We start from the raw sequence: 27,551 nt of genomic DNA on the forward strand, positions 1-27,551 counted from the left end.
CGAACCCGGGACCTTTCAGTCCCCAAGCCGACGCTCTATCCATTGAGCCAAACCGGTTTTGGCAAGTATGTGACTCTTAAGCTCAGTTTTTGATAATTTAACGGACACCTTTAGAAAAATTTTAAAATAATCTTTTTGTATTTCCATGGATTATGATTAAGGTATTTATAATCAATAATATTCAAAATACATATATAAAGACACATATCCACAGTGATGCACAGTGTTCAAGATATTTTAATTTTGAGGGGGGGAAAATTATGACTTTTCAACCAATTTCTAAATGAATTACTCAGATTGGTAAACCAAATATGAAAATGAATACCGATGTTTAACTACATATTCAACTTGAAAAACAGAGTAAAAACTGCTTTTATAAAATGATATATTGAGCACTTTACAAAGATGTACTGGTTTATTTTTATAATTGTTTTATTTTCAAGTGATAGTTTCCATGTTGCTATTTGAAATGAGCTGCGTGGATATAAGCTTTATTCCCATCAAATGATAACCCTAATCAGGAATATAATAACATTTCCATGTTAACATTAGTCCTTGAAGTGTTCAACACCTGTATATAACTGCATAAAAATTTTGGTCAGAGATATGCCAATTCGGTGCTGGTGAAATTCATGTTGCTGGATTGTCACTTTCACATGCTGAATTTGTTGGTTATTTCTTAATGTCCGTGCTCATTATACTGCCTGTTTTTAACGGATAAAAATATAAATCAAACAGTTAAAAACTGAAAGGGTCAAAGCCACCTCAGCAGCTAGCCCTGTGCAGGGGGGCCCTCAGCTGGGGGATGGTGGGCCTCTGGCATCTGAGCCTTAACACCATAAGCTTAGAGGCTTTCAAATGAAACACAGTGAAATTATTTTATTGATTTACAAAACAGAAAGAATGTCATTACTACCTTTAGTGATCTCCCCACTCCCCCTGCCCTCACAAACTATCCCACAGAGGTGAAAGCTCAAGTCCTCCAGTAGCTTCTAGAATTCTGGTGTCAATCAAAAAGTGATTTCTGTTCAAATATAACGTAACGAGATTTGTTCTGTGATGATAATTAAATGGTGACATTTGGGTATTATGTACGGTGTCATGTGCCCACAAGTCACTGTTCTAAGTCAAATAAGCAAAATATTGATTATAGTAAGGAAAGATGAGCTACTAGACACACAAAAGGAAATTTGGAAACTTGAAAAATGTAAAAAAATAGAAACAATTGAGTAGAAATTAACCTAAGTGTCTATTAGGTAATAAATTTTATTTGGTCATTTAAAAATATAAAGTTTTATGCTTTAAAAATAATCTTTTCCCCCCAAAGACCCAGAGTTAATATACTGCTTCTTTTTAACATGATTTCTGAAGTAATAGACAGAAAACTGACAACAGTTTCAGTTGATTGCACTGATATATGGAAGGAAGCGTGTTTTTGTGTGTTTTTTTTTTAACAAAGGCTAAACAGCAAAAAGAAGTTGTGACTTTGAAATTTCCTTTTCTAAATTATATCCAAAGGAAATGATGAAAAACCATATTCAGCTGAGTGCATTAAAAAAGAATCTTGTTGCAACTGTGGTGTGAGTCGCTGATGGATTAGACATGCACTCTTCACACTGATAGACCCGAGGGAGCCCAGGTCAGCTGGCCAGCGTCACAGTTCTACAAGGCACCATTGGTTTATGGGCTGGAATGCTAGCATCTGAGCTCCAGAAACACAGAAAAAAATGTAAATATGGCATACAGACCTCTCTTCACTTTTCTCTGAGTGTATATTGGATTGATTCTATATTCACTTTGTTTTAACATCTTATTCAGGCAGGGCTTGCCTCAACTCTGTTGGGAGATTCCCTCATAAAGTCCCAAATGAAAATAGTTCCTTTTGGTATGCACAGGCCTTGGTTAGAATAGATTTATCCGTGTTTCCTGAGACAGATATTTTCAAATAGACTCTCCCCATGTCTTTATGGTTGACTGTTAGGTATTAAGAAACATACCTATATCTTCCTACTGTTTCCAAATTCCTTCCATGCTTTAATCCCATGACTTCTCTGTTCTCATAGCAACCGAGAGGCCAAAACCTGGCTGACACATTCCAGTAGTTGAAATGCCCCAGGAAGCTGGGATAGGACTGCTATGTCATGGGACACCGTTCCTTAGGTCAAAGTCATTTACGAGAGTTCTGCTTTCAGGGCTGAAATGCAAAACAGAAAACTCCCGTGTCTGTCAATACTGTCTCAGTCTTTCTACACCCACAGAACATGGCCTGAGAATTAATACTGACCATGAGAACCTCTTAGGAACTATCTATCCATCATGTTTTCTTCCTCTCACTACATACACACCTCTTGCATTTCTCTGTGAACTTAATGGCACTTCTAAATAGCAGATAAAGAAATGAGGTGCATTATAGAACGTTCTATCACTGCTTAACAAGTAAGCAGTATGGTCAAGTTATGCTAATGTACCTATATAAAATCTATTCATTTAAAATCTTTTCTTAAAGGACACACATACTGTAGACCATTGTAAAATTCCATTCAGGGGAGACAGAAATGATGATTAACAGAAATTAACAGAAGCTTCAGAAATATGCCAGTAAATGTTACTTTAAACATGTTCATCGATGTCTTTAACTTTCATAAAAAGCATGTCTCTACAAGAAACCTATATTTTGTCCTCTTTGTACTCAGGAATTTTAATACATTCATTTTTTTCCTATGCATTTACTATCTTCTAAGATGTTTCTTTACTTAATTGTGGTTTTCCAATTAAATCTTTGTTCCAATTAAATCTTATGAAGAATCCCAATGAAAAAGTCAAAACAGAACTGCTGTAATACTGGGGCGGGGGGAGGGGAGGTGCAGTAGACACAGCATGAAATCATTGCTTTAATTTTTAAAAGCTGAAGTAAAGATACAGCCAATTAGAATTCCTTCATCCCCAATGATTATAAACAACTCCCCATTGTTTTCAATTTTAAGAACATTTCTTGAATATAACTGCTTTTACTCCAGCTCACGAAAAGAAAACAAAACCACAGTGCCTTACATATATAGTAGTTAGATATTTGAATACAAATTTCCTTTTTTCATACTATTCAGCAGTGCAAATTACTATAAAATGTAATTCCACAATAAAGCTATTAAAGTAGGTTTTTAAAAATCTATAACATGATATAAATGTGTTTAAATTATCCTTGCTTCATAACTCTAATTGCTTTAGTCCAAACACTATCCTAGAGGGTTTTTAGAATCTCAAAAAAAACAAAAATCACTCTCTAGTTACTCTGAGAAAAGTATTTTCCTGTGCTACAATTCTTCTGCTATATTTTTAGATTAAAAAAAAAAATCCCATTATATTATACCATACCTGGTATCTATTTCAAACCTGATTTGCTTGAAAAAGCAAAGGGGAAAAAAGTCAGGTCAGCTTTTAGCTTTGTCAAGCTTCGATTAGAAATATCTTTACCAAAAGTAAAATAGAAAAGATTTTTTTTTTTTTCCCTAAAATAAGCTCACTTGTACTTTTCAGGCCATCTCCTTACATCCCTTCCACAGACAGGGAAGGCCTTTAATGGAGCCCCTAACTCCCCGCCCGCTGCCTGGTGGGTGGCTCAGAGCCGGTGGGTGGCTCAGAGGCCCGCTGCCCGGTGGGCAGGTGGCTCGCAGCCCCGGGGGCGGCTCAGAGCCGGCAGCCCTGCTCCTCGATGGCGCGCACGGGCTGCACGGGCAGCACCAGGTGGGAGATGCGGCTCCAGAGCCCGCTCAGCTTGTCCGAGTCCATGCGGTTGAAGGAGGCGGGCGTGTCGGCGTCGGTGAAGCGGGCCCAGAGCAGGTCGCGCACCTTCTCCTCGGTCTCGCGGGGGCCCACGCCGGCGGCCAGGCGGTCCTCCTCCAGCAGCACGGTCAGCACCAGCGCCACGTCCTTGAAGGCGGCGTTCTCGTGGTCGCAGTACTTGTAGAAGATGAGCGTGGAGCCCGCGGGCAGGGACTCGAAGCGGTGCACCACGGCCGCCTTCCGGCCGTCCTCGAACCCGGAGCTCAGCTGCATGTCCACCAGCAGCTTGACCGTGTCGCTGTCCTCGCGGGCCCTGCCGGCGCCGTCGATCTGGATGGCGGGGACCTTCTGGGCGGAGGTGTAGGCGTCCGCCACGCGGTGGCTCAGGCAGCGCAGCGTCTCCCTCGCCTCCCGCGCGGCCGTGAAGATGATGGTGGCGGGCTCGGTGGGGCGGGAGGCGTTGAGGTGCTTCTGCAGGAACTTGCGGCCCCGCTGCCACAGGAAGGCGCTCTGGCCCGGGAAGGCGTCCTGCAGCTGGCTGAACTGCGCCAGGAAGGCCTCCAGCGCCGGGTTCCGGGGCACCTGCTGGGCCGGGGAGGAGTAGTAGCTCTGCGCGGAGTTCAGCAGAACCACAATCACCAGGAAGACAAAAACGATGGGACCTGTCAGAGAATGAGCAAGACAAACAAGGTGAGAGAACGTGTCAGGAGCAAAACCCCTGGAGAACGGAAAGGAGGTAGAGATACTGTTCGATTTTTTAGGAATCGTGGTGAGTTTCTTTTGCCAAAATCCTTTAAACTTTCTACTCTTAAGATCTCCCAGATACACTTTTTTTTTCTTCCTGATTTCTTAAGACTTAATTATTTGAAGATGCAATATCTTTGTTAGAAGGTTAAAAAGCTGTTTCTGTATTTGTTGCTATAATATGTTGCTACAATATAATATAAAGATGTGATGTAGTATTCTACCTTCTCAAAATACCTATCACCTGTAACATGCCTTTTATTTTTAAGGGTCAAAATGTGAACATGCCATTTGGGAGGTTAGTATTCTCTAACGGAAAAGGCAGTTGAAGTGTCTTGTTTATGAAATGTCTTTCCTCCAGTGGGAATTCCCATTTTGGTAAGGGTGGCAGACTAGCAGCCAGCAAGCACCCCTAAAGGAGAAACCCTAAAACTCTCCTGCTCTATTTTCCTGTTACCTACTGTCAAACATTTCTAAACACATGATCAAACTGGTTAAATCGGCACATTTTCTAGGCATTCTCTCTGAGGATTTCTGAATGTGAATGGACACTGTACCAGCTTTGTTCTCACCATAACTCCAAAAATTCTTTTTATTGCTCTTTCTCACGGGGTCCTGTGCATCCTCTTTATTTTCTTCTGTTTGTATTTCCTGTTGATGACTTTCAGCTTCTGGGGGGAAAAGAACATTATTTCTAGGCAGTACAGCAATGAGAGTGTGTATACCTTTACACCTCTAACCAAACCAAAGAATTATTTGACTGAGGGGATTTCTATTCTTTGTAAAATTTTCCATTATATAAGGCTTTTCTCCCCCCTGTCTTTTCCTTAAGGTTCACTATTATTTTTATTCAACTTAGCAGAATAAAATGTAGTGTCATGGAATTTGTTGAAGGACACTGTTGCTACATTCACAATTCCTCACTGGTCCTTACATCAACGACAAAAGTATCCTAATATTGCAGGCAAACCTATCTTTGTGATTCAACCAAAAACATACAAAATTAAGAAGTGATTTAAGTCATGTCAGCTGTACACAAGGCTCAGCATCTCAGGGCAGTGATGTTGGAAGTCCAGCGTTCGAGTCTCGCATGGCTCCTCAGGGCCCCAAGTATACAAATCACAGAGGCACTAAGAGTCGGGAGAGGTTGCTGTAGTTGCAAAACAGCTTACAAAATCAAGCCTGAAACTCTTAGTGAAGGAGGTATGTTTAAATAGCAGGGAATACAAGGTTAAGAATACTTATCGACTATATAAAAACGTAGTTGTGGGGTGAGATGCCAATATTAAAATGTGCGGGTAAACAGCGGGCAGTGTTCTGCAGCTCTCTAAGCTGAGTCATGCTAAGGTCTGGAGGTGTGCTGGGCTCCAGCCAGGTACTTCATCCCACAGTGAAAGTTGAGTATTGCCCACAACCCTTACTGGAAACACAACTCAGCTGTCATACTGTATTAACATAAAATAACATTAAAAAAATAGGATTACCTTCACCTGCAAAAGACAGTTCATGTAGTCATATCACACACACACACACACACACACACACACACACACAAAATAGATGTTTAAAATCTCATATCTCATATCACAGAATTTAAGGGCCAAAGGATCTTTAACGATCACTACTCCAGCCCCGACCCTTACCTCTTATGGCAAAAGATCCAAGGATGTTAAGGGCTTTGCCCAAAGTCACATAATGAGACGTGACTGAGCTTAGAACATGGTTTCTCATCTTCTAGATTATTAGCTCATTCCATTATATCAAGTTGCTTCTCACAATAAACTACTACATTTTAAAAGAATCTCTCTGCATACTGGTGAAGTCCTGATGGCAGATGATGGTCCATACAACTCTCATTCATTTCTTCAGTTAATAAATATTCCTAAGTTGCTTCTCTGTGCCAGGTGCCACAGAAACACAATTAATGAGAGAGAAGCAGTCCTGGCCTTCACTGAAGTTACAGACTCTTCTAATGATCAACGAATGAATGAGACATCTAGTGTTTGAGATCAGTAATTGGTTGCGAGGGAAACATGAATTTCTAGCCTTTAGTCAAGTCTCTAACGAACAGAATGTCTTGTATTTTATATTCCTTCCCACTGACAAACAGCCATTCAGACTGAGCTCTTCAGAGTGCTTATAAGATACAAATCCACACGTACAATCACAGAAGGTGAGAGCTGGAAGAGGCCAGCTGGAGATCTTATCCAACTTCCTCATCCTACAAACAGGAAACTGAAGTACCAGGAAGCTAAGAGACTTGCCCAGGGTCACCCAGTGAGAGGGCCACAACCAGAATCCACTTAGCAAGTCCTAAGCACATCTTCTTAAGAGAAGATAGGATAATTGTTTTTTATATACAAATGGGGGGGGGGGGGAAGGGGATCAGATAAAGAGAAATTAACTGATTTGCTCAAAGTCCTATAAAACTGAGATGGTACTTGTATCACTGACATTGGCTTTTTAATTTCCCATCTCTTGATTTTTGTAGCATTTAGTTTTCCCCAAAATAAAAGACTTTAAAAACTGTAAGTGAAAGCTTGCTCTTGAGAAATAAAGAAAAACCAGAGGTAAATTCTTAAAAGGTCACACCCCCATTGTTTTCCATCATACTGTATTAATACAAACAGTAAATAAGTGAAGACATTGTTTAAAAATGCAGTTTACTTAATGTACCAGTAATGGAATGAGCTGGTCTAGGAGATAAGAAACCTCATTCGTAGCTCTGTATGTGACCTTGGACAAGGTTCAAGGAAAGAGATGTTCTCTGGAAAGGACCCTGAGCTGCTGTGTTCTCAGTGACAAGCAATACAGAACAGGACAGAACCAGTGGGCTCTCTCACCTGGTTCCACCAGTCGCCTCCTCAGTGTCCCCTGGCTCTCGGGCCCGGCACCGGAATGACCAGGACCCCGGACACCCTGGGGGTCTACGGCCAGTGGCTCCTGTGTAGCGTCAGGTCTGTGGCTCGCTTCCTCAGGGAGGTCTACGGAGCTGCTCCCTGATTGTGCATCTGCTCTTGCTCCCTCTTCGCTTGGACAACAGCCGGATTCTAGATGCAAGGATTCCTCACCCAGACTTTCAGGCTGCAAGGATTCTTTACTCAGACTTTCTGAGGAGGGCTGACGCCCTAGGTTGCCACCCTGAAAACTTTGGTTGGTCTCGAGTTCTGTTTTATCCTTTGGATGGTTCCCACAACTTGCTTCATCTGGACTTTCTGATTGGTCACTTGTTTCTGCACTTCCTGAACCTATTGTTTCTACTTCTTGGTGGTCCTTGCTGAGACCAGAGGCGGGGCTCAGGACCTGAGCCTCTTTGGTGGTACTTGCAGTGACTGTGGTCTCCTGTGCCTGCGAATTTATTGATGGGTCATTTTCCAAATCCTTTTGAGAGTCTGTGGAGATAAAGATTTATCATTTTTATTGAAAAAAAAATTTCCTTTTTTGTATTCTAACAAGTCCCTGATTAATATGAAGTAATATTTATATATATTATTTACAAGGCATAAACATTATTTCTCTTGACATACACTAATGGAGAGTAAGACAAAACAAACGAACTATTGTCTTAATAAGTTTAACAAATACTAATGTAAAACTATTCTGAAGGACAGAACCAACTTTTGGTTGTATTAAATTCATCCTCTTCCCTAATAAAATAATTGATCTAGGCAATCATCAACTGCAGTAACTGAAACCATTATGCAAAAAGCTGATGAGGAACTTTATAACGGATGACTAGGCTGAGAACTGCTGGACCAGCTGATCAATCTTAACATGGCACACAGAGGGAAGCCAGACAGCACTGACCTCCGAGTCAATGCAATAGGAAGTACACCGTACCACCTAGGAAGTCTTCCTGCAAAACAGATGACTCTGAATCCGATCATGTTTCTAAAGCTAACTACCAGTTCCCAAGAAATACAGGGACAGAGGGATGTATTAAATCATCTTTCCCTATAATAAAAAGATCCCCTCTAAATATAAAGCATGTCACCATTTTCTTACTTTTTAAAAACATCTTGATATTTTAAATAAATAACTATTTGTCTACAACCTTTTTTTAAGTCTTTTTTTTAATATATTTTATTGATTTTTTTTACAGAGAAGAAGAGAGAGGGATAGAGAGTTAGAAACATCAATGAGAGAGAAACATCAATCATCTGTCTCCTGCACACCCCCTACTGGGGATGTGCCCGCAACCAAGGTACATGCACTTGACGGGAATCGAACCTGGGACCCTGTACCCAGGCCAATGCTCTATTCACTGAGCCAAACCGGTTTCAGCTCTACAACCTTTTTTTGAAGAGCCATTTAATTTTTCCAATACTATAGATTCCAACGATTGGAGTCTCTAAAACATTCATCTTACTTAAAACTTCTTTTACTTCCGAACTTGAGGCAGGTTTCAGTCATCAGAGATTTCCCCTCAGCCCAGCCCTGGCTTCCTGCAGCACCAACCCTAGTGCTGCACACACGGCCTTACCCTGCGGCGGGTCCCCGGGTCCTCTGTCCGCCATGGCTGTGTTCTCTCTCGTCAGGCCCTTGCGGTTCGTTTTGTTAGTGTCTGGTTTTCCTTGTGAAGAAATCTTGTTTTCTTCTTGTCCCAAGTCCCCACACACTCATGCTTCCCGCGGACCCAGGAAACCAGGCATACGTACAGTCACTAAAATAAAACTGGAAAAAAAAAAAATTTTTTTTTTAAATGACTCTTTAGTAATACCTGGGAGAAATGCCAATTTCAGCTTTACTTATGAAATCTGTTCCGTCTGAGTAATATCTCCTCGCTGAAACTTTTTCTAGTGAAGATAGGAATGTTTTCTGCCTTTCTCCAGGATCACATTCCATATTCTAGACTACAAATAGAAAAAAGCTTCAGATTATTAACTTTGAATAATCTCCCCGTATATTTCAGTTCGGCTGAAAGGATATGAAGAAGTTAAGACCAAGTGACCAGAATCTTAACGAGAATACCTATGAAACTGAAATAAAAAGTCATTCTAAGAGTAGAAAGTTAAGTCACGGATGGATTACTCATTGCCGATTTCCTTTGTCTTCAATTTCTGTCCCATACACATTTCTCGGAGTTTGCCTGTCAGAAGTTTATCCCAAACAAGTAACAATGAACAGGGGCTACCTGCACACTGAGACAGCTGCCTTGAAGTTTGGAGGAGAGCATGTCCGTCAGCAGATGAGTGGGTAAATATGTGGTGTATATATATACTTATGGAATACTACCCAGCCATAGAAAATGGTGAAACCTTGCCATTTGTGACAACATGGATAGACCTAAGTGTAGTAAGTCACACAAGGTAAATGCCATATGATTTCACTCGTATGTGGAATCTAAAAACACACACACAAAAAACAACAAATAAAAGTACAAAATCCATAGGTACAGGGAAGCTTGATAATTAACTGTATGGTGAAGGATAGTAAGGAGACCTTTGGTGGTGATCACTTTGCAGTATATACAGATATCAAATTATAATGTTGTAACCTGGAACTTATGAAATGTTATATACCAACTTTAACTCAATAAAAAAATGTATGTAAAAGAGCCTTGTAAAGTGTTTTTCAGAGGCTAGCCTTCTTTGTATCTTTCTGACAGCACAATTTTGTAATATTTAATTTTACTCCCAAATGCCTAGCACAGTGCCTGGTGTAGAATTTTCAATCCACTTTCCCCCCCTCCCCCCCGCCCCGCAGCCAGGGCCCTCAATCCACATTTTAATTGAAATTAATATGAAGAGTGTTGCTACTTGATAAACTGGAAGGGAAGGGAGGAGTTAGGGACAGGACTCCTTTCGATGTTTGAACTGTGGGGATAAAAAAATAAAACAGGTCAGTGGCTCCCGGGGGAAGAAGTACTTGCTGGAAAAGGGCATCAGAAGACATTGTGGCATCCAGAAAGTACTTCATGTCTTTACTGAGGTGGTGGTTACAATCAAATGTCATCAAATTTAAAATCTGTGCATTTTGTTGCACGTAGACCATCTTCAATAAAAGTTCTAACACAGAGCTTTCAAAATGTATTACTTGGAAACAAAATGTATTACTAGGTTGCAGCCAATAAACAACCTGCAAAGGGACCGTCGCAGGTATTTCTATAATTTCTCAAATGCTCACTATACACCTTTCTTGTCTCAAGGCACACACCATTCCTGAGGCCCATTGCATCCGGACCCTTTCTAATACATCCTCGTCGCATGTTCATGGCTGAAGTGGTATTCCCTCAAGGCTGCAAGTCAGAGGAGCTTCCTGACACAGCCTCACAAGCAGTCACAGGCTGGGGTATCAGGGAGATGTGGAGGCCACCATTCCAGAAGCAGGTCAGTCCTTTGAATGTGTCCAACCCACATACCAGGACGTGTGCGCATTAGGAAGCCCTGGACTGCACAATGGAAGTGAGGCAGAGCCTCGTCCTCATGGAAATGGGGATGTTGGAGACCTTCTGCAGCTGTAGGAAACAAGTCCAAAAAAGATACCTTTAAAGGGACCTTTCCCAAGAACAAACTGAGGAAGAACCCATGTACCTCAACGGCATACGGACATGTACGTTTAGTGAGATCCTTTTACGTTCAATCGCAAAATGTTGGTTTGCGGTGCCCCATCTGTGGAGGAGGGGATTTGTTTTTCCACGTTAAGTAAAAATTAGGCTCATGGCTGGCAGTGTATCCACTCCCCTGTGACCTGAAGGTTTTATGCTCCATTTATGGAGAACACACCAGCTGGCAGATTGAGGAATGCCTTTCCTCAATTTGATATCCTGGGACTTCTCTAAAGAGGTACACCAATTTGCTTCACTGCTTCCTCTGCAGATGTGGCTGCACTTTGTGCTCATCTCCTTGTACCAATGGCAATGCCGTGACCACCTGGGAGGTGTTCACAGAATGACTTAAGTAACACGAGCAAGTTAAGCAGACTCCAACATACAAAGTTAAATGTTGTAAGGGTAACTCTACAAGCTGATGCATAGTACAGATTTATGTATAAATTTATAATAATTTGAAAATACCCAATTCTTTGAATTGCTCTGTATATTGTTTAAGTAGATATGAAATTAAAAATTAAATGCATGACTAGAAAGGATAGACATCAGCTCCCATTTAGTGCTTGCTTCTGCAGAGGGAATAACAGGAATAGGCTGAGAACAAGGATGGGAGGCAACTGTATCTGTAAAGTATCTTTTAAAAGAAAGAACAGAGATAAATGTGGGTACAGAGCTGAACGTTATTTTCTGCACTTTTCTATATGTTGGATGTAATGAATAATGTATTAATGAGTAATAAAATAAAACCTATTAGCTTTAGTGGGGGAAAGAATAGAAAGGAAAGGCCTGTGACTGTAACTCTGAACTTACAGTCCAGAGTCACCATTCAACCACAGTCTCCCATACATTTTGTCACAACCAGTTGAGAGGAGACAGAACAAGGGAAAGCTGCTGGGAAACAGTAGGACCTCCCCAACCTCCACTCCACTCTGAAAACCTCTAGTTTGGCCCCGGGGACCAGGCAGGCAGTGGGAAGGGGTTAGAGACTTGGAGGGGACGTGCAGAAATGGCAAGAGGCAGGTATCAGGAAGCACAGGTGTCTGCAACACCAAGCGCTAAATGTTTCTTTCAAAAAGGAGAAGGAAATTAGAAGTTTAGCAGCTGAGGACGTAAGAGAATCCTTCAATCCAGGACAGTAGTGTAGACATAAATGCCATCATGACAAAGGTATGACAAGGCCCAATAAGTGTGTATCTATTATTCTATTTTTAAGTGCTCCTTTTAATGAAGGATGCCATTTATGCTCTAGAGATGAAAAGTAGCAGATCACGTGGTCCTCAAACAATTCACAGTCCTGCTATGGAGACAAATAACAAAACATACAGGACGACAATAATAGCTACCATTTATTGAGCGTGTTCTTTGGGCCAGGAAGCCTCCAAAGCGCTTTATGGATTAACTTATGTAATCTCCACAACCATCTTACGATGTGCGGACCATGATTGTGCCTTCTCTTTTCCAGATGAAGTGGTTACAGAAGTTAAATCGCCCAAGGTCACTCAATAGTCAGAATTCGAGGACAAGCCCAGATCAGCGGGCTGCAAGGTCATCATTTTTCCTCTACAACAAGCTGTTATCAAATTGTGTCCTCGAGATCCCATGGCAACTGGGGCTGCTGGAGGGACCTGAAGAGCTGGAAGGGGTATGACTCAACCTCACTTTTATAGACATCTATAACATGCTGACAGCCGCATACTCTGAATGCCACAGAGTTCTTTTCTTTTTTTTTGCCTGGGCTTGCCTGGTGTTCCTTCTCCTATGACTTAAGAGATAAATCTTAACAGTCATCCACACAACCCAGGGCAGCTTTCTTTTGATGAGACATTTTCTTCCCCGTCTGCCCAGGCATGTTTCCATTAGCCTTCCACTCCCAGGTCTGCCATAAAATAACAGGTAGTTGTAAAAGTGATTTTTAAAATGGCCACCAACATGTGTACGTAGTATTATCAACCTGTCCACAGGATGGAAGTGAAGATGATATGGCTCACATAATCCAAAACAGTGGATAACTCTCCAGATCATTTGTCATGAAAATTAACTTTAGGAACACACTTATACTTTAAAATGCATTATTCATAACTCTGGAGTACTCTAGAATGATCTACAGTATTTTAAACCAAGAGTGGTCATACTGAAATGACCTCAGCTAAAGCTTTCTAAATCTTCTCCCTTGCTCAATGTTATCTCCCACACGATGTTATTTCTGAGTGAACCATATAACTGGTATGTAATAATCATGTCTGAAGGCCAAGTATTTTACTTAAGGTAAAATTAAAATTAATATTTTTTTATTCCTTTCTTTTGCCCATATACTCACATGGCTTATAATGACACCGTACAGAACTGTTTGTGAGGAAGGCTACAACGGTGCAATCATTTTAATTTATGATAAACATGTGACTGAGTTGTAACCTCAAATATCAAGTGAACTTCAGTCTGACGGGAGATCTCTCTCTGTCACCAGCAAAGTACAATTACCTATCCCTACTGTGTAGCACTGTTAGCACTCCGTTCCCATCTTTTTAAGCCAGATAACTGAACACCCTTGATATGCTGCTATTGTATGTCTCCAGGTATGGCCCACTGAGCACCTACACAAGACTCCTAAGGCATGATTTATAAAATGCAGATTCCCGGGCCCTGCGAGTAACCTAAGGAGCCAAGATTTCTGAAAGATCAAGAAATTCATAATTTTTGACAAGTTCATCCAGGTACCGATTTGAAAATCAATGGTATAAATCTATTTAATTTGTCTTTACTACTAAAAGAAGAGATTGGTTAAAACAAGACCTCGTCTCTATTTTGCTGATCATTAGGATTGCACATATGTAGAAAGTTTCTTAGTCTGTATCTGAAAAAATGTAGGGAGCAATAATATTGATCATAACAATACCTCAAAGTAAATGTTCACTTTCTGGAGTGAGCTCTTGGATAGTGAAGGAGTTCTTAATCAAGGCATAATGATAAACTACTAATCCTCACTCAGTTTAGCAGTCCACACAGTTTATTCAGCAATATAACAAGAGAGAACTTCCACCAAGATAGATACAAGGCAGATACAGGGTAGGTCTCTGGGGTACATTCTTTATACAGACTAACAAACAACTCAGATTTCACAACATGTGGCAGGCGTGAGTTCTTGCATAAAAACAGCCATTCATTCCCCGCTTCTTCCTTCCTAAAAGAGCCCTCATTTTATTAGGGGAGACAAGGTGCCCGCCCAGGCACTGCCAGCCCCATTCTCCTTTGCCTGGCTTCCCAGGCTCCCGTTTGAACCAGTACCTTCTAATGAGATGTAAGGGGAAACTGGTGAGGGACTTTTGGGAAATATTTCCTTTCCAACTAAGACAGAGTCTGCAATGGAGAAAGCTTTCGCTCCCTGTTTCCATATGGGGCTGAAATGCTAGAGCAGCAACAAGCCACACTGTAATCACTGAGGACACTAAGAAGACAAAAGCTAATGCGATAAGGATCCCAGCGGGGGAAAACAGAAAGGACCCGGGACCCTGAGAACATTGTTGAGTTGCTACACAAGCTCTGGATTATCTAGCATCTTAAGTGGAATTTTAAACTTATCCCATGGCCTCTGAGATGTTCCAACAGAGCTTTTTCTAAATTTCTCATGAACAAGTGAAGGCCAGAATGTGGCTAACACCCAGCAAGACCATCTTGGTTTTAAGATGCTTCCGTTAGACTGCTCATACTGTTATGGAGTCAAGCTGGATACCTCCTTTGCCAGCCTATCTCCTGCACAGGCACTTTATCATTTCCTGGTAGGACAGTCTAAGTTCAGTCACCACAAAGACAGGACAGTGTAGAGCCAACTAAGTATAGACAGTGGCATTTCTGCATGTTTTTGTGTAACCTATGTAGTGTTACCCAATAGAATGTAGTTTCTCTGGCGGTGAGCAGTTATCTATAATCCCAATGCCACACTAAGGCCAAATAGAGCCAATTACGAATAAATAATTATATATGAATAAATTATATATAAAATCAGAAGAGGTGGAATTTAGAACAGTGTAATTTCTTATTAAAATGTCTAGTTCTTTTACTGAAATAATCTAGAACAGCAGTTGCCAACCTTTCGGCCCTCACAGACCACCAGTGAGGCGACAGCTGATCTAGAAGCCAGCTACAATGAAGATGCTTCCCCACAGAAGTTATCACTAGAAATATCATCATGGTATACAAAGTATGGGGCTCCTCCAGGACTACCTTGTCCAATGTCAGTAATTAGGCTATGGAGCTTTTTAGGAGGGGTAAGCTAATTCCAAAACATAGGGAACATGAAATACTCTGGTTCCAGATGAACAGCCTGGCTGGAATACTGACTAAATTCATGCCAAACAGAATAGTGTAAGCCATGGGGGCAGACCCAACAATGTAAGCAGTTCCCCGAAGTAATGACAGTCTGAATCGGATTTAGAAGGCGTCATTGTTCCATCTTCCTTGGGTTACTAGCACAAAACCCTCTAGAGTCTCCATGATTGTGACTCTTTAAGAAGTTATTTGCTTTGGCCAAGTTTTTTGTTTAAGGTCGTGTCTGTTCTGGCCAAGATTAATTGTAATGCGGGGTTAAAACCAGCCAGTCTGGAGTCATGTATCCTTTTTCTAACCAGCGGAGGACCCAGAAGAAACGGGTGGCAAGCTTTCTCAAAGGTCCACCTGGTAAGATTTTGGGGAGCCCATTCAAGTGGGAAAGACCAAGGAAGGACAAGGCTTCTGTTAGCAGGATTATCAGGATAACACTCAGGGCAGTAGTCAGCTCTGTTAATACGGTCTAAGAAGACCTGGTAACACTCATTTTCAATAAGTTCAGTTTGGTACAACCAGTGGCCTAGTTCTAAACTAGGAAACCACTGTTGCCCACAGTCGGGGCAATGTGAATTATCTGATAACATCTGGTCCTCCAGCGGTAACACAGAAAGCAGTGTAACAGTAAGAGAAAACAATGACAGAGAGAGATACCCAAATAACCAGTCCTATCACAGGTTTGGTTTAGCAATTTCTCAGTCCAACCAGTACTACTCAGAGAAAGAGTTAAGTCTGGCTTGCACTTACGTGCAATTCTTCAAGATTTCGTTGTCTATTTTTCACTCAGTTACAACTCAGTCTCTAAACTCAGCGAACAGTCCAGTCTATAATGTTATCAGTCAGTTGCTAGGAGCACAGATCTCAGAATAGCTCCTTCAAATTCCAGTTTCTCAGGAAAAGCTAGAACTTTGGTCTAAATTAGTTATTTTTTCTTGTGTGTTAATCAGCTGATGATCTCATGCAGAGGCACTTGGCTTACTCTGCTTTGCTGGTTAGCTATTGTGTCTGCTTGGTCAAAGAGAGGAGCTGACAGATCCAATGGGTCTTTGTGGGCGCTGGCACTCTTGCCGTTGTGATACACGTACCCAAGTCTTAAGGTCTTGGCACTTTACAGCGACGTAGGGGGGTCAGGAAAACCTGGGAGAGTCCTCTTGAGCGTGGATCCAATGAAGTCTTTCTTGGGAGGACCTTAATCAGGACCCGTCAGAGAAGTAGTTGATGCTGAGTTGGTTGGAGGGTCTGGGAATGCTTCACATACCTGTAAATGATAACACTTCAGACGACTCATATTGGGTTTTCAGTTGCTCACAATATTATTAGGAACATGCATTGGGAAATCATTTGAGTCAATCAAGGTGGATGAGAATTGCCTCACAGGTTTCCCCATGACAATTTCATCTAGGCTCCAACTAACTTTTCTGTTGGGAGTTATTCCTATGCTTATTTTGGCACTAGGAAGGGTTTTGGTTCATTTAAGATTTTTACTAGCTTCGTTTTTTTTTAAGACTATGTTTCCATTTTTTACTCCTTTTACATTTGGGGAATAATAAGGTCTGCATAATCATATTTAACCTGGTAGAACTTTGAGATTTCTTGTATATCTCTTTTGTGAAATGGATGCCATACATAATATTCCCATAATGTGTGGGAGAACATTAACAATGACAGTCTTTCTAACCATTCAGGAAAAAGATTACAAAATTATTCAATAATATTCTTAATAGCGAACAATAGAAAGTTGAATGAAATCCTTTTGAAGGCTGGGAAAGAAACCAAGAGAGGCAATGCCCACATCTATTTTTATAAGTTTGTGCACAGTGTAAGTTTAAGCAGGCAAGTAAGGCGTACTCCTGAGCAACGGTCCTGAGCTATTCTTAGAAAACACACAGTAATTCAATTGGCATTTGCAGATACTACCATGATCTCTGTAATGCTTCATAGCATGAATATAACAAGTAGATGAGGTGGGGTAGCAGGATGTATTGACAACCAGAGAACCACTTAGGGAGTGCCACAGGTCATCAGAGGACAATGTATTCCCCGAGTTTCTCTGGTGTTATTTGCGAATTTTGAGGTTGGATGCTGTGAGGGCACTAAGGGACAAAGGGATTCTCAGATTCCAGAAATGGCAAGTTTAATGCCACAAGGGGCCAGTATTTTGATTGAAGCCCCAGGAGAGGTGCAGAAAACATCAGTGTAGATATATTGATGTGTTTTTTTTGAGGTTAGTAATAAAGTACAGTTGAGAACAGAGAGAACATATGGTAGGATTTCTAACTCAACCTTTGTGGTGACAACAGGGCAGAATGGATTTCCCTGTGGGTCTACTGACAAGAGGCACCAAAGTCAAAGTTTCAGTTGTGGTCCTGGGAAATCTTGGGTGCCTGGTACATGGAACATGTACTTGATGATGAACCTATATGATCATGGAATTTAACTAGGGAGTTAGCAGTAAAGTTATATGACTGAGTCTAACATAGAAAAGATACAGAATTTTGGATTTTTAGAGTGAAAAGGGAAAGTGAAATTAACACCACAGGATACTCTTTCACATCCACCGGACTGTCAATAATGAACAAGTTTGACAATGGGAACTCTGTGGACTCTAGACAAAACCATCCCTCCCCGAGGACATCTCCGTTGGCCAGCTCGAGAGAAAGCCCTAATGCTCCAAAAGCTCAGAGTAAATCCACCCTTACCTCAACCTTCGCTTCTCCAACTTCAACAGTCAAGCAAGCACTAGAGTCCCAGGTATTCCTGAACCAAGAGAACACTAGGTTCCATATGCTCCAGACAAGACCCCCCTCTCCTGGTCCCTTACACCAGCATGGGCAAGAGTCAAAGTGGGCCGCAAAGCGCTGAGTGCTCAGAATAAGATCAGCCTTATCACTGCTGGAAGAGTGAAGAGGGCCTCCAGAAATGTTCCCAGCAAGAGCCTCAAACTCTACCCCCAACCTCAAACTCACAGCTTCAGTACCATCATCTGCCTGAAAGCATCAGGACCAACCCATCTCACCATACCTGTACCTTTTTGTGTCATCACCACATGAAGCCCAGAGCTTCCTGATGCAGTTCATCCCTTAGTCTCTAACCCCCATGACTCGAAGAGCAGTGAGATAACATTCCCTCGCCTTGCTTTATTAAATTTTCCCCCATAAATTTGTACCATTTTGATATACTAAATATTTTACTTTTTAGCCCCTACTAAAATACAGACTGGGACTTTTTGTCTTTGTTCACTGCTGAACATGCCCAATAAACATTTCTTGAATGAATAAATAACAACTTGAATTTTATGCCAACAACAGGAGGATAAATTAATGCAACTACTTTTGGAATTAAGTTGGTATTATTTAGTAAAGACAAGACTTGCATTCCCTCTAATTCAGTAATTCCACTCTTAGCTTTTACACCCTAGAGAAATTTGCCCATGTGCATTTAAAAAATGAATAAAAATATTTATTCATGGTAGTATTATGTATAGTAGCAAAATAACAGCCAAATGTCCATGAACAGTAGAGTGATAAATAAATTGAAGAACTGCCATACAATGAAATACTATACATAGATAAAAACTCAAGAAAATAATGAGCTGAAAAGTAAAAAGCAAGTAGCAGAAAACACACACACACACACACACACACACACACACACACACACAGTTTCCATTTACATAAAGCTTCAAAATATTGTTTAGGTATATATATGCAATAAAGCTGAAAAGAAAACGGTAAGCACAAGGCCAATTATTAATGGGAGAGGGAGGGGATGTAATCATTGGTTTTTTTTTCCTTCCACTGAATCATAAATCCTAATAGCTTACATATCTCTATTCCATCTTTTATCATTAAAAAAGAAAAAAATATATATATAGTGGAAATAGCAACGGACTAGAAAAAGATTAATAGACACAACCAAACTGTCACACTGTGGACAGTAAGAGCAGCAGCAGTTACTCTGCTTAGAGGAAAAGTGGGTGAAAAGAGGAGACCCACAGAAGGATCTGGATCTTTGTTTTTCTCATAAAACTGTAAGCAACTATCTTACAAATAGGGTGTACAGGCTTACCCTAATGTTAGTTTGGAAAAGAAAGTTTATCTTGGCATACTCCACAAAGACATGCATGTTTGCAGGGAGGGTATTATCTCACAGGGTGTCTCTGTGCAAGTTAGAAAAAGGCAAGGTACCCTCGATTGGATGCAAAAGGCAGTCCAGAGAACCTCACTTTGCCAGGTATTCAACAGTAATCCTGTCTGTGAGGTAATAAATAATACTTAGTAACAATAGTTAACACTTACTGAGTACCACTATCTATCCTAAGCTCTTTACATGTATTAACTCATGTAGTTCTTACAATAATTCATTTGAAGAAACAGAGGTTGAGCCACTTGCCCAAGGTTACATGGGTCACAGAGTAATTAACTGGTATTTGAATCCAGGCAGACTGGTTCCAGAGCCTGTACTCTCAGCCACTGGGAGATATCACCTTTCTGAAGCAGTGACAGTTGAGCTTAGAAATCCTTCATAACCTATGTGCAAATTTAAAAGGATCCTCTTCAATTGTGTGTATGCATTGATTGAGGTGGACATGGAGGAAAATTATCTCTCATAATTTTCCTCTTCAACACAAAAAGGTCGAGGATAGGTTTCAGGGAATCCTGAACCCCCTGGAATTACATATGATTTTTTTATGTACACATATGCATTTTTTTCAGGAGATTCTGACATACTTTTAGACTCCCAAAGGAATCTGAAATGGCTCAGAACCATTCGGTGTTGCTTCCTTCCTCAACTCTGTTAGCTTAAGTCAGAAGCAGTTGATTGAAGTTAATATCTGATTACTGTCAGGCTTGGAGAAATGCTGAAAAACACCTAAAGAACCAACATTACTCCACTGATTATTAAACATAATTGTTTAAGTTAAGGAAACCACCATGTACAAGGCCCAATGTCAAGTTCTACGGATATCGAGAGAAAAATCTTACAGGACTTCTACTGTGTTTCCCCGAAAATAAGACATCCTCCAAAAATAAGACCTAGCGCATGGAAAGATAAGACATCCCCTGAAAATAAGACCTAGCGCAACTTGGGGAGAAAAATTTAATATAAGACACTGTCTTATTTTCGGGGAAACAGGGTAGATGAGCAGGGAATCTAGACTGGAAGCAAAATTTAGGTAAAGGCTAAGGGGCTTTTATATGGATATAAAAAGATCGCCTGTAGAGATCCTATGAAATTCAGGAAGGCCCACAAAAGAAGCTGAATGCCTTTATTTTCAAACAAATGTAACCAACAACAGTGGGCAAAAACCAAGGTTTAAGAGCTTTCCTATCGCACAAATACTACATAAAAGAAAAACACAGATCAGATGTTTTGTTTGTTTTTTTGTGACAACTCAAGTAAATTTAAGAGTCTTCCTGAAACTTTATTAGATTAAGAAATAATAGTTTTTTAATGTGCTAGAAAATAGAAAATGCAGATTTACTTAAACCACTGAAATTCACATACACTGATGATGGCAGCTTAATACATATTAAATAAGTATCTTCTCTAAAAATTCTGGCTATCAACAAATACTATTCCCTTGTTTTTTTTGGTGGTTGGATAATATAAATTTCAGAATGAGTCAGGACTGGGTGACTTCTCAAGGCAAATATACCCTTTAGACCAGTGTTTCCCAACCTTCTCTCATGATGAGAATCACCTGGTGGAGTTGTTAAAACACAGATTCCTGAATCCCAACTAAGAAGTGCTAAACTAGAATTTTTGGGAACATATAGGTAAAATTGTATACTTAGCTAGTGCTCTAAGACAGATTTTATATACAGAGCACTAAGTTAGGTATGCAATTTTACCTATATGTTCTCAAAAATTCTAGTTTAGCACTTCTTAGTTGGGATTCAGGAATCTGTGTTTTAACAACTCCACCAGGTGATTCTCATCATGAGAGAAGGTTGGGAAACATTAGACTTAAGTCTTAGCCAGCTCCTCACATGCTATATAAAACCAAAAGACAGGCACATATAAAAAAATTTAAATGCTTTAAACCATCTTGAGTTTCCATTTTAAATATTTTCTCCACAGAAAGGCTAGAGTAATCAAAACTATTTATTTTTTTGTACAAGACAGTTTCTCTAAGTTTCAGAAACTCTAAAGTGAAATATTTGGAGTTTCATATTTCACTAGTTTGGAATTTAGATAATGGGAGATTAAGGAGTATTTTTAAAAGGGGAATCAACTACTCTTCTTTGTAATTCAAACAAATGAAATTACTTGTTAAAAATGTGTTATGAAAATAAATGCTCCTGCAGGAAGTCTTCATCCTAAGTTTTGTGATGCACTACTTTTAAAAACTGGCCAAGTCTTGGGGTCACCAAGAGAAGGCACATGGCTGACCACCTTGAGCACTATTCCATGCACACACTGTTCCCTCTTAGGAAGAGCAGATAAGCCAAAGGGAAAATATGAGCCTGACTCGGACAACAGCTGCAGATGATTCTCCCCTCACCCCAGGAAATGATAAAACAGGTGTGTGTGTCCATGGCTAGCATACCATAAAGGGGAATACTGGCACACTGCAATCCACTTTGCCCTATCGACTAAAAGTCCAGGGTTCAAGTTACCTGCAGTTTTTATTTAAAACACAGCCAGCTAAACCTTATATTAATATGCAGCTTTCTACAGCAGGACCTAGTGCCAAGCTTAGTTGTTTCTTTCTATACTTGTACCGGCTATTTGTGTCTGTGTTTAAAAATTGTTTCTAAGTTTTGCCCACTTCCTCTCACCATATCCACTGTCATAATAAGCCAGTAATATTACTTTAACAATTTTCCAGATACTATATGTATTTTCAGAGTACAGAAAGCCTTCCTTTCCTTCTTACCCTGCTTTCTCCCTCTCAACTCCCCTGACTTGCACCTCAGGTTTAGGTGGACCAGTATAAACAAAAAGCAATGCAAAGAATCAGAGTTGGCTAAGATTTTCAACAGTGGGAAGCATAACTGATTCCCAGTTTTAGCTCAACTCCCCTAATCACCTTTAGTATCTACATGACACAAACACATTTTCATTAAAATTTTTTATTTTCAACTATAGTCATGCACCACATAAAATGAATGACGTTTAGGTCAAGGATGGACCGTATCATTTACCTATTGGCCTGTGATCCTAAAAGTTTATAATAAAGCTGAGAAATCCTTATTGCCTAGTGACATTGTAGACATCATAGCCCAACACACATTTGTGGTGATACTGCTATAAAAAACCTACTGCACTGCCAAATGTATAAATGTACAGCACATGCAGTTATGTACAGTACACAATGCTATGCTATTGGTTTACTATGTATTTACTACACTACACTTTTTATCTTTAGAGTGCACTCTTTCTACTTATAGACAAATAAGTTTGCTGTAAAACATCTTGTGTTTACCAAGTCTCTTGATTAAATCATTTTCTCTTGTGCTTGATTTAATCTCAGGTTGCTTTGGCAGTAACATGTTACACGGGCCTGTAGCCTAGAAACAATAGGCTATACCATGTAGCCTCGGTGTGTAGTAGGTGCAAGTTTGTGTAAGTGTGCTCCATATTAACACGACAAAATTGCCTAATGGCATATTTCTCAGAATGTATCCATGTCATTAAGTGGTGCATGATTGTAATTTTAAACATTGCAAAAATGGAGTGGAAGTTTCCTTATACCTTTATCCAGTTTCTCCTGAAGACAACATTTCTTAAAATTAAAGTACAATTTTTTTTTTAATAAAGTAGCATTAGTATAATGTTTACAATTACACTGGGATAATGGTACAATTAACTAAACTACAGACTGTTCAAATTTCACCCATTCTCCACTTCTGTCCTTTTCTTGTTCCAGGGCCCAATCCAGGATCCGACGTTCCATTTAGTTGTTAATTCTCCTGGGTCTGCAATCTGAACTTTTCGGTTTTTACCTGTCTTTTGTGGCCTTCCCTGGTGTTTGTAATCTTGAGACTTTGGAAAGTACTTAGTCAGTTATTTTGAAGACTATCCCTCAATTTGGGTTTGCATAATGCTTCCTCATAATTAAAAAAAGGTTATGCATTGTTTTAGAATAACACCAAAGAAATGATGAGGTTTCTTCCTAATTGTATCTTATTACCAGGTTCCTGATGTCCACTAGAGATGTTAACCTCAATCAGTTGGTGAACATGGTATCTCCACTATTAAGTTACATTTTTCCTTTGTCTCTAATAATTATCTTGGGGGAGATACTATGAGATTAAACATATATCCTGATTTTCCTCACACTTCTACCCACTAGAATCACAGGTAATTACTACAGTATTGTTTCTTTTTCATGAGTTTCTTTTTCATGCTGCCCATATTTATTCATTGGAATTCTTCTGCAAAAATGAGTTGTCCCTTTCCCCCTAGGATTTATCAATTTTGTTAGTATCAACTCATGGATACTTTATTCTGCGCATTAAAATCCAATATTGTCATTTTCATTTTGTTGCTCAAATTGTCCCAGCATTGGCCATGAGGAGCTCCTTTAAGTTGGCTCCTAAATCCTTTCAACAAGCTCTCAATTTTTTTCTTGAGCATTTCCTTAATTTCAAGCACCACAAGGTGTTCCGGTATGATCTTATGTTTCCCCCACCCCAACCCCAGAATCATCTATTCCAGGATTCCTTTCATGGGAGAATAATGTTTAAAAACCAAGAGCTGGGCCCTGGCTGGTGTTGTTCAGTGGTGAGCTATAGGTGAATGCCTCATCTGTTAAGGTACTAAACACTTCGCTATTCTATTTTCCTATAAAAATGTTTTTAAATGTGGTGGTCACAGTAGTGGTATAAAGCACAAATACTGTTACTTTTATAGAAAGAAGGTGTGAGTCGGCTCCAGTCAACCCCTGCCTATATGTTTGACCTACCAGCCACGTAGTGAATGTGCAAATATAAACCCTCGCAGTGCTGTCCTCCGAAGCAGACTGCCTGGGCCCGACTGGACTTGCTCCAGCACGTGGCCTGCTGAACTCTCCTCCAGGCCTTGGTTTTCTCAACCACAGAATGGAACAACACTCCCCAGATGAAAGAGGCATTGTGAAGGGGGGAGTAATGTGCAGCACTTACCACTACGGGGCACAAAAGAAGTCCTCAGAAACTTTATTTGCATTATTAAGTAAAAGTGCAACTAGAGGTTTCATTTTTGGGAGCGGGGAAGCAGGGGAAATTGTGCTAAGAAAGTCCTGCTGCATTTTCACTGGTAGATCAGAATAAAGACAGGACCAGACAGCTTTATTTATATAATCAAAACAAAGCCCTCAGAAGTTAACAAATCAATGTTTTAAATTTGATTTTTTATAAAAATGTTATGACATTCGCGGAAACCAGTTTGGCTTAGCGGTAGAGCGTTGGTCGGTCCGTGGACTGAGAGGTCCCGGGTTCGATTCCGGTCAAGGGCATGTACTTTGGTTGCGGGCAGGAGGCAGCTGGTCAATGTTTCTCTCTCATCAACATTTCTAGCTATCTCTCTCCCTTCCTCTCTGTAAAAAATCAATAAAATATATTTTTTAAAATGTTATGACATTCACATTAAGTATAGCTATGGTCAAGGGCTAAAGGAGAGGATGAAAAATTAAAACAATTTGATCTGTTGAGGCAGTGAAATTATGGATTTTCTCCTTTCTTTATTAAAATCATGTGCCAACAACTCCTTTAATATTAATAAAGAGGAAAGTACCCCAATTAATAAGTGCCCATTTATTGAGTCTAAATGACCCCATTCAATATTCTAAATAACTCTTCAAATCTCCACTTTACTACGAGGAGGAGATGGACTTTGAGTGATAAGCAGCCTGCCCCGGGCACACAGTGAGAGAACAGGAATTCAACACGGCTCTGACTCCAAAGTCTACGCTCATAATCAATGTGGAGGCCATCCTTCTTTTTTCACAAATGCTGGATGTGCCGTGCAGAACAAGGATCAAGTGCAATCCTATTGAAGCACTTCTTGTGGGACAAAGGTGTAGTCAGAAGATGTGGAATATGAATAAAATTTAGTTTAACACCAAATTCTAAATGAAAAACAGCATAAAGGAGACTAGGCATCTCTCAGCATACTTTCCTTCAGAAAAATCAACTGGTGCTTCAGAGGAATGTGGATTTCCAAGGATGACATCTCGGGCAAAAATAAATGGTATATACAAGACAACACATTATTAAAATATCCTATAATCCTCAAGTAATTAACTAAATCCTTAAGTTACTTGTGAATTCTAGACGCTCTCAGACTAGTAGTATCATTTCTACACTGGAAGGGAAAGTAAGTGAAATAGAGCGACAATGAGTCAGTCACTCATGGCTTCGTGATAACCAGCAGCAAAACTGGTTATCAGGTTACGGACTCTGCACTCGGCCAATAAGCATTCCTGAGGAGAGAGGCTCTCCAAGTGTTCCTAGCAAATGCCAGTCTTTCAAATTGTCCCAAGCCCCACAAAGGCTTCCAAAGACCTTTTCAGTTCCTTCACCCTAAAGTTCCTAGTTAAATTAAATGATTTTCACTAGCCATGTATGTACTAATCATTGGCTGAACGGCCACAGCCCTAATTTAAAAAAAAAAAAAAGAGAGAGAGACAAGGAGTGGTTAGACCTCAGCCCTCGGACTGAAGAGTCTCGGATTCCATTCAGGTCTAGGGCTCCTACCTGGTTGTAGTCTGGATCCAAGGCCTTGTCTGGGCGCCTGCGGCAGGCAACCAATCCATGTCTCTCTCATCCATTTTTGTTTCTCTATCTCTGCCCCTCCCTTCCATTCTCTCTAAAAATCAAAAATATCCTCAGGTGAGGAGAGAGAGAGAGAGAGAGAGAGAGAGAGAGAGAGAGAGAGAGAGAGAGAGAGAGAGAGAGAGAGGGAGGAGAGAGAGAGAGAGAGAGAGAGAGAGAGAGAGAGAGAGAGAGAGAGAGAGAGAATATCATACAGATCCGGAATAAAAGGTTTTAAAACCTAGACAGGTAAAACTGAAACCAAAATAAATAAATAAACAAATAAGTTGAATCAGGTTAAGAGCACTCATTTCTGTGTTTGTGTATAAAGTCGAACACAAAATGGAGAGTACTAGACACTTTCTTGAAGGAGAGAAGAAAGAGGTAAACCTCCTCATTGGCTGCGAAATACAACTGGGAAGACATAACATGTCAGCAAAACGGTAACTGTAGGGTCTTACTACAACTTCACACCCTGCCCTGTTGGCACCCCTGAGGTTCAGAGAGGGGAGTGGGCTCTCCCCTGAGGATCGCGGTGGGAAATGCCGGAGGACAGGGGCGGCCGGCCCCGCACAGGTAGGCTTCCCGTTTGCACTTTGGGCCACAAGGAATTCTGCTGGCCCCAAAGTCCAACCCAAACGCGTGTCCCCACCTGATCCCGTTCGGTATTTAAGATTGTTTCTCTCTCTCCTTTCTTTTTTTCTTTTTTAACTCCAACACAAAAATACTCCCTTACCTGCTTCGTGTTAAGATGTTTGCGGTATGCCGGTGGGGGTGGGGAAGGATCGTTTCGGAAAGATCTTTCAAAAGGACATCGATCGGATCCAAAATTAAAACGTGGGGACGTCGTGTACGCATTTTGTTCACTTACCAGTTCTGGCGGAGTCCTAAGTCGTCTTTGGTCAATGTCAGGCGAGCCCTTCCGGTGTGCGGGTCCGCGGAGCGGGGCTGCAGCCTCGGACACGGCCGCTGCCGGAGAGAGTGACACCGGCCCCGCCCACGTGACGGCAGCTCCGCGGGGAGGGGAGCCCGCGGAATGCTGGGAGTGGTAGTCGCCCGGCCCCACCCACCCTCCCAGTCTGCACCCCCTCCCTCTGCACCCCACCCCCGCCGCCCCTCTACCGCCAGCGCCGGGCAGTGGTGAGTGCGCGTAATGGGAGCGCAGATGTCCCAGTGTCCCCGTGCTGCTGGTGACAGGGAAGGCGGGCATCTCTGCCAGAGGACCCTGCCTAACCCTTATGATGACCCCAAATTCACAGGCTGGTAGGACCCTCGGAGCCAGCACAAGGAGAGGCACTACCCAATGGTCAGGGCCAGCACCAGGCAGACGTCGACTCAGCTTGCTCATGTCCAATGGGGTCCTTGTGAGTAAAGAGCTAGTGAGGTAACAGTGTCTGCTACATGACAGTAGCAAAAGA

General features: G+C 41.0%; 1 protein-coding gene across 7 annotated transcripts; it reads right to left on the reverse strand.

Annotated features, from left to right (window-relative positions):
- Positions 1–219: 219 nt before the first annotated feature.
- On the reverse strand, positions 220–27,154 carry TOR1AIP2 (torsin 1A interacting protein 2). Of its 7 annotated transcripts, none has more exons than XM_084865166.1 (6): positions 27,005–27,154; positions 16,477–16,649; positions 9,008–9,198; positions 7,368–7,916; positions 5,097–5,192; positions 220–4,442 (listed from the first exon to the last, which is right to left on the reverse strand). In XM_084865166.1, the coding sequence occupies exons 3-6, from the start codon at positions 9,039–9,041 to the stop codon at positions 3,685–3,687; spliced, it is 1,437 nt and encodes a 478-aa protein (XP_084721292.1). In that variant the 5' UTR covers positions 9,042–9,198; positions 16,477–16,649; positions 27,005–27,154; the 3' UTR covers positions 220–3,684. The 7 variants fall into 7 exon arrangements, with proteins under 7 accessions (XP_084721292.1, XP_084721288.1, XP_084721291.1 ...); XM_084865162.1 differs by having other exon boundaries at positions 5,097–5,195; XM_084865165.1 differs by having other exon boundaries at positions 16,139–16,649.
- Positions 27,155–27,551: the final 397 nt, after the last annotated feature.

The sequence above is a fragment of the Pipistrellus hanaki genome, assembly GCF_964339955.1.
Source record: "Pipistrellus hanaki genome assembly, chromosome: 18".
Taxonomy (NCBI): Eukaryota; Metazoa; Chordata; class Mammalia; order Chiroptera; family Vespertilionidae; genus Pipistrellus; species Pipistrellus hanaki.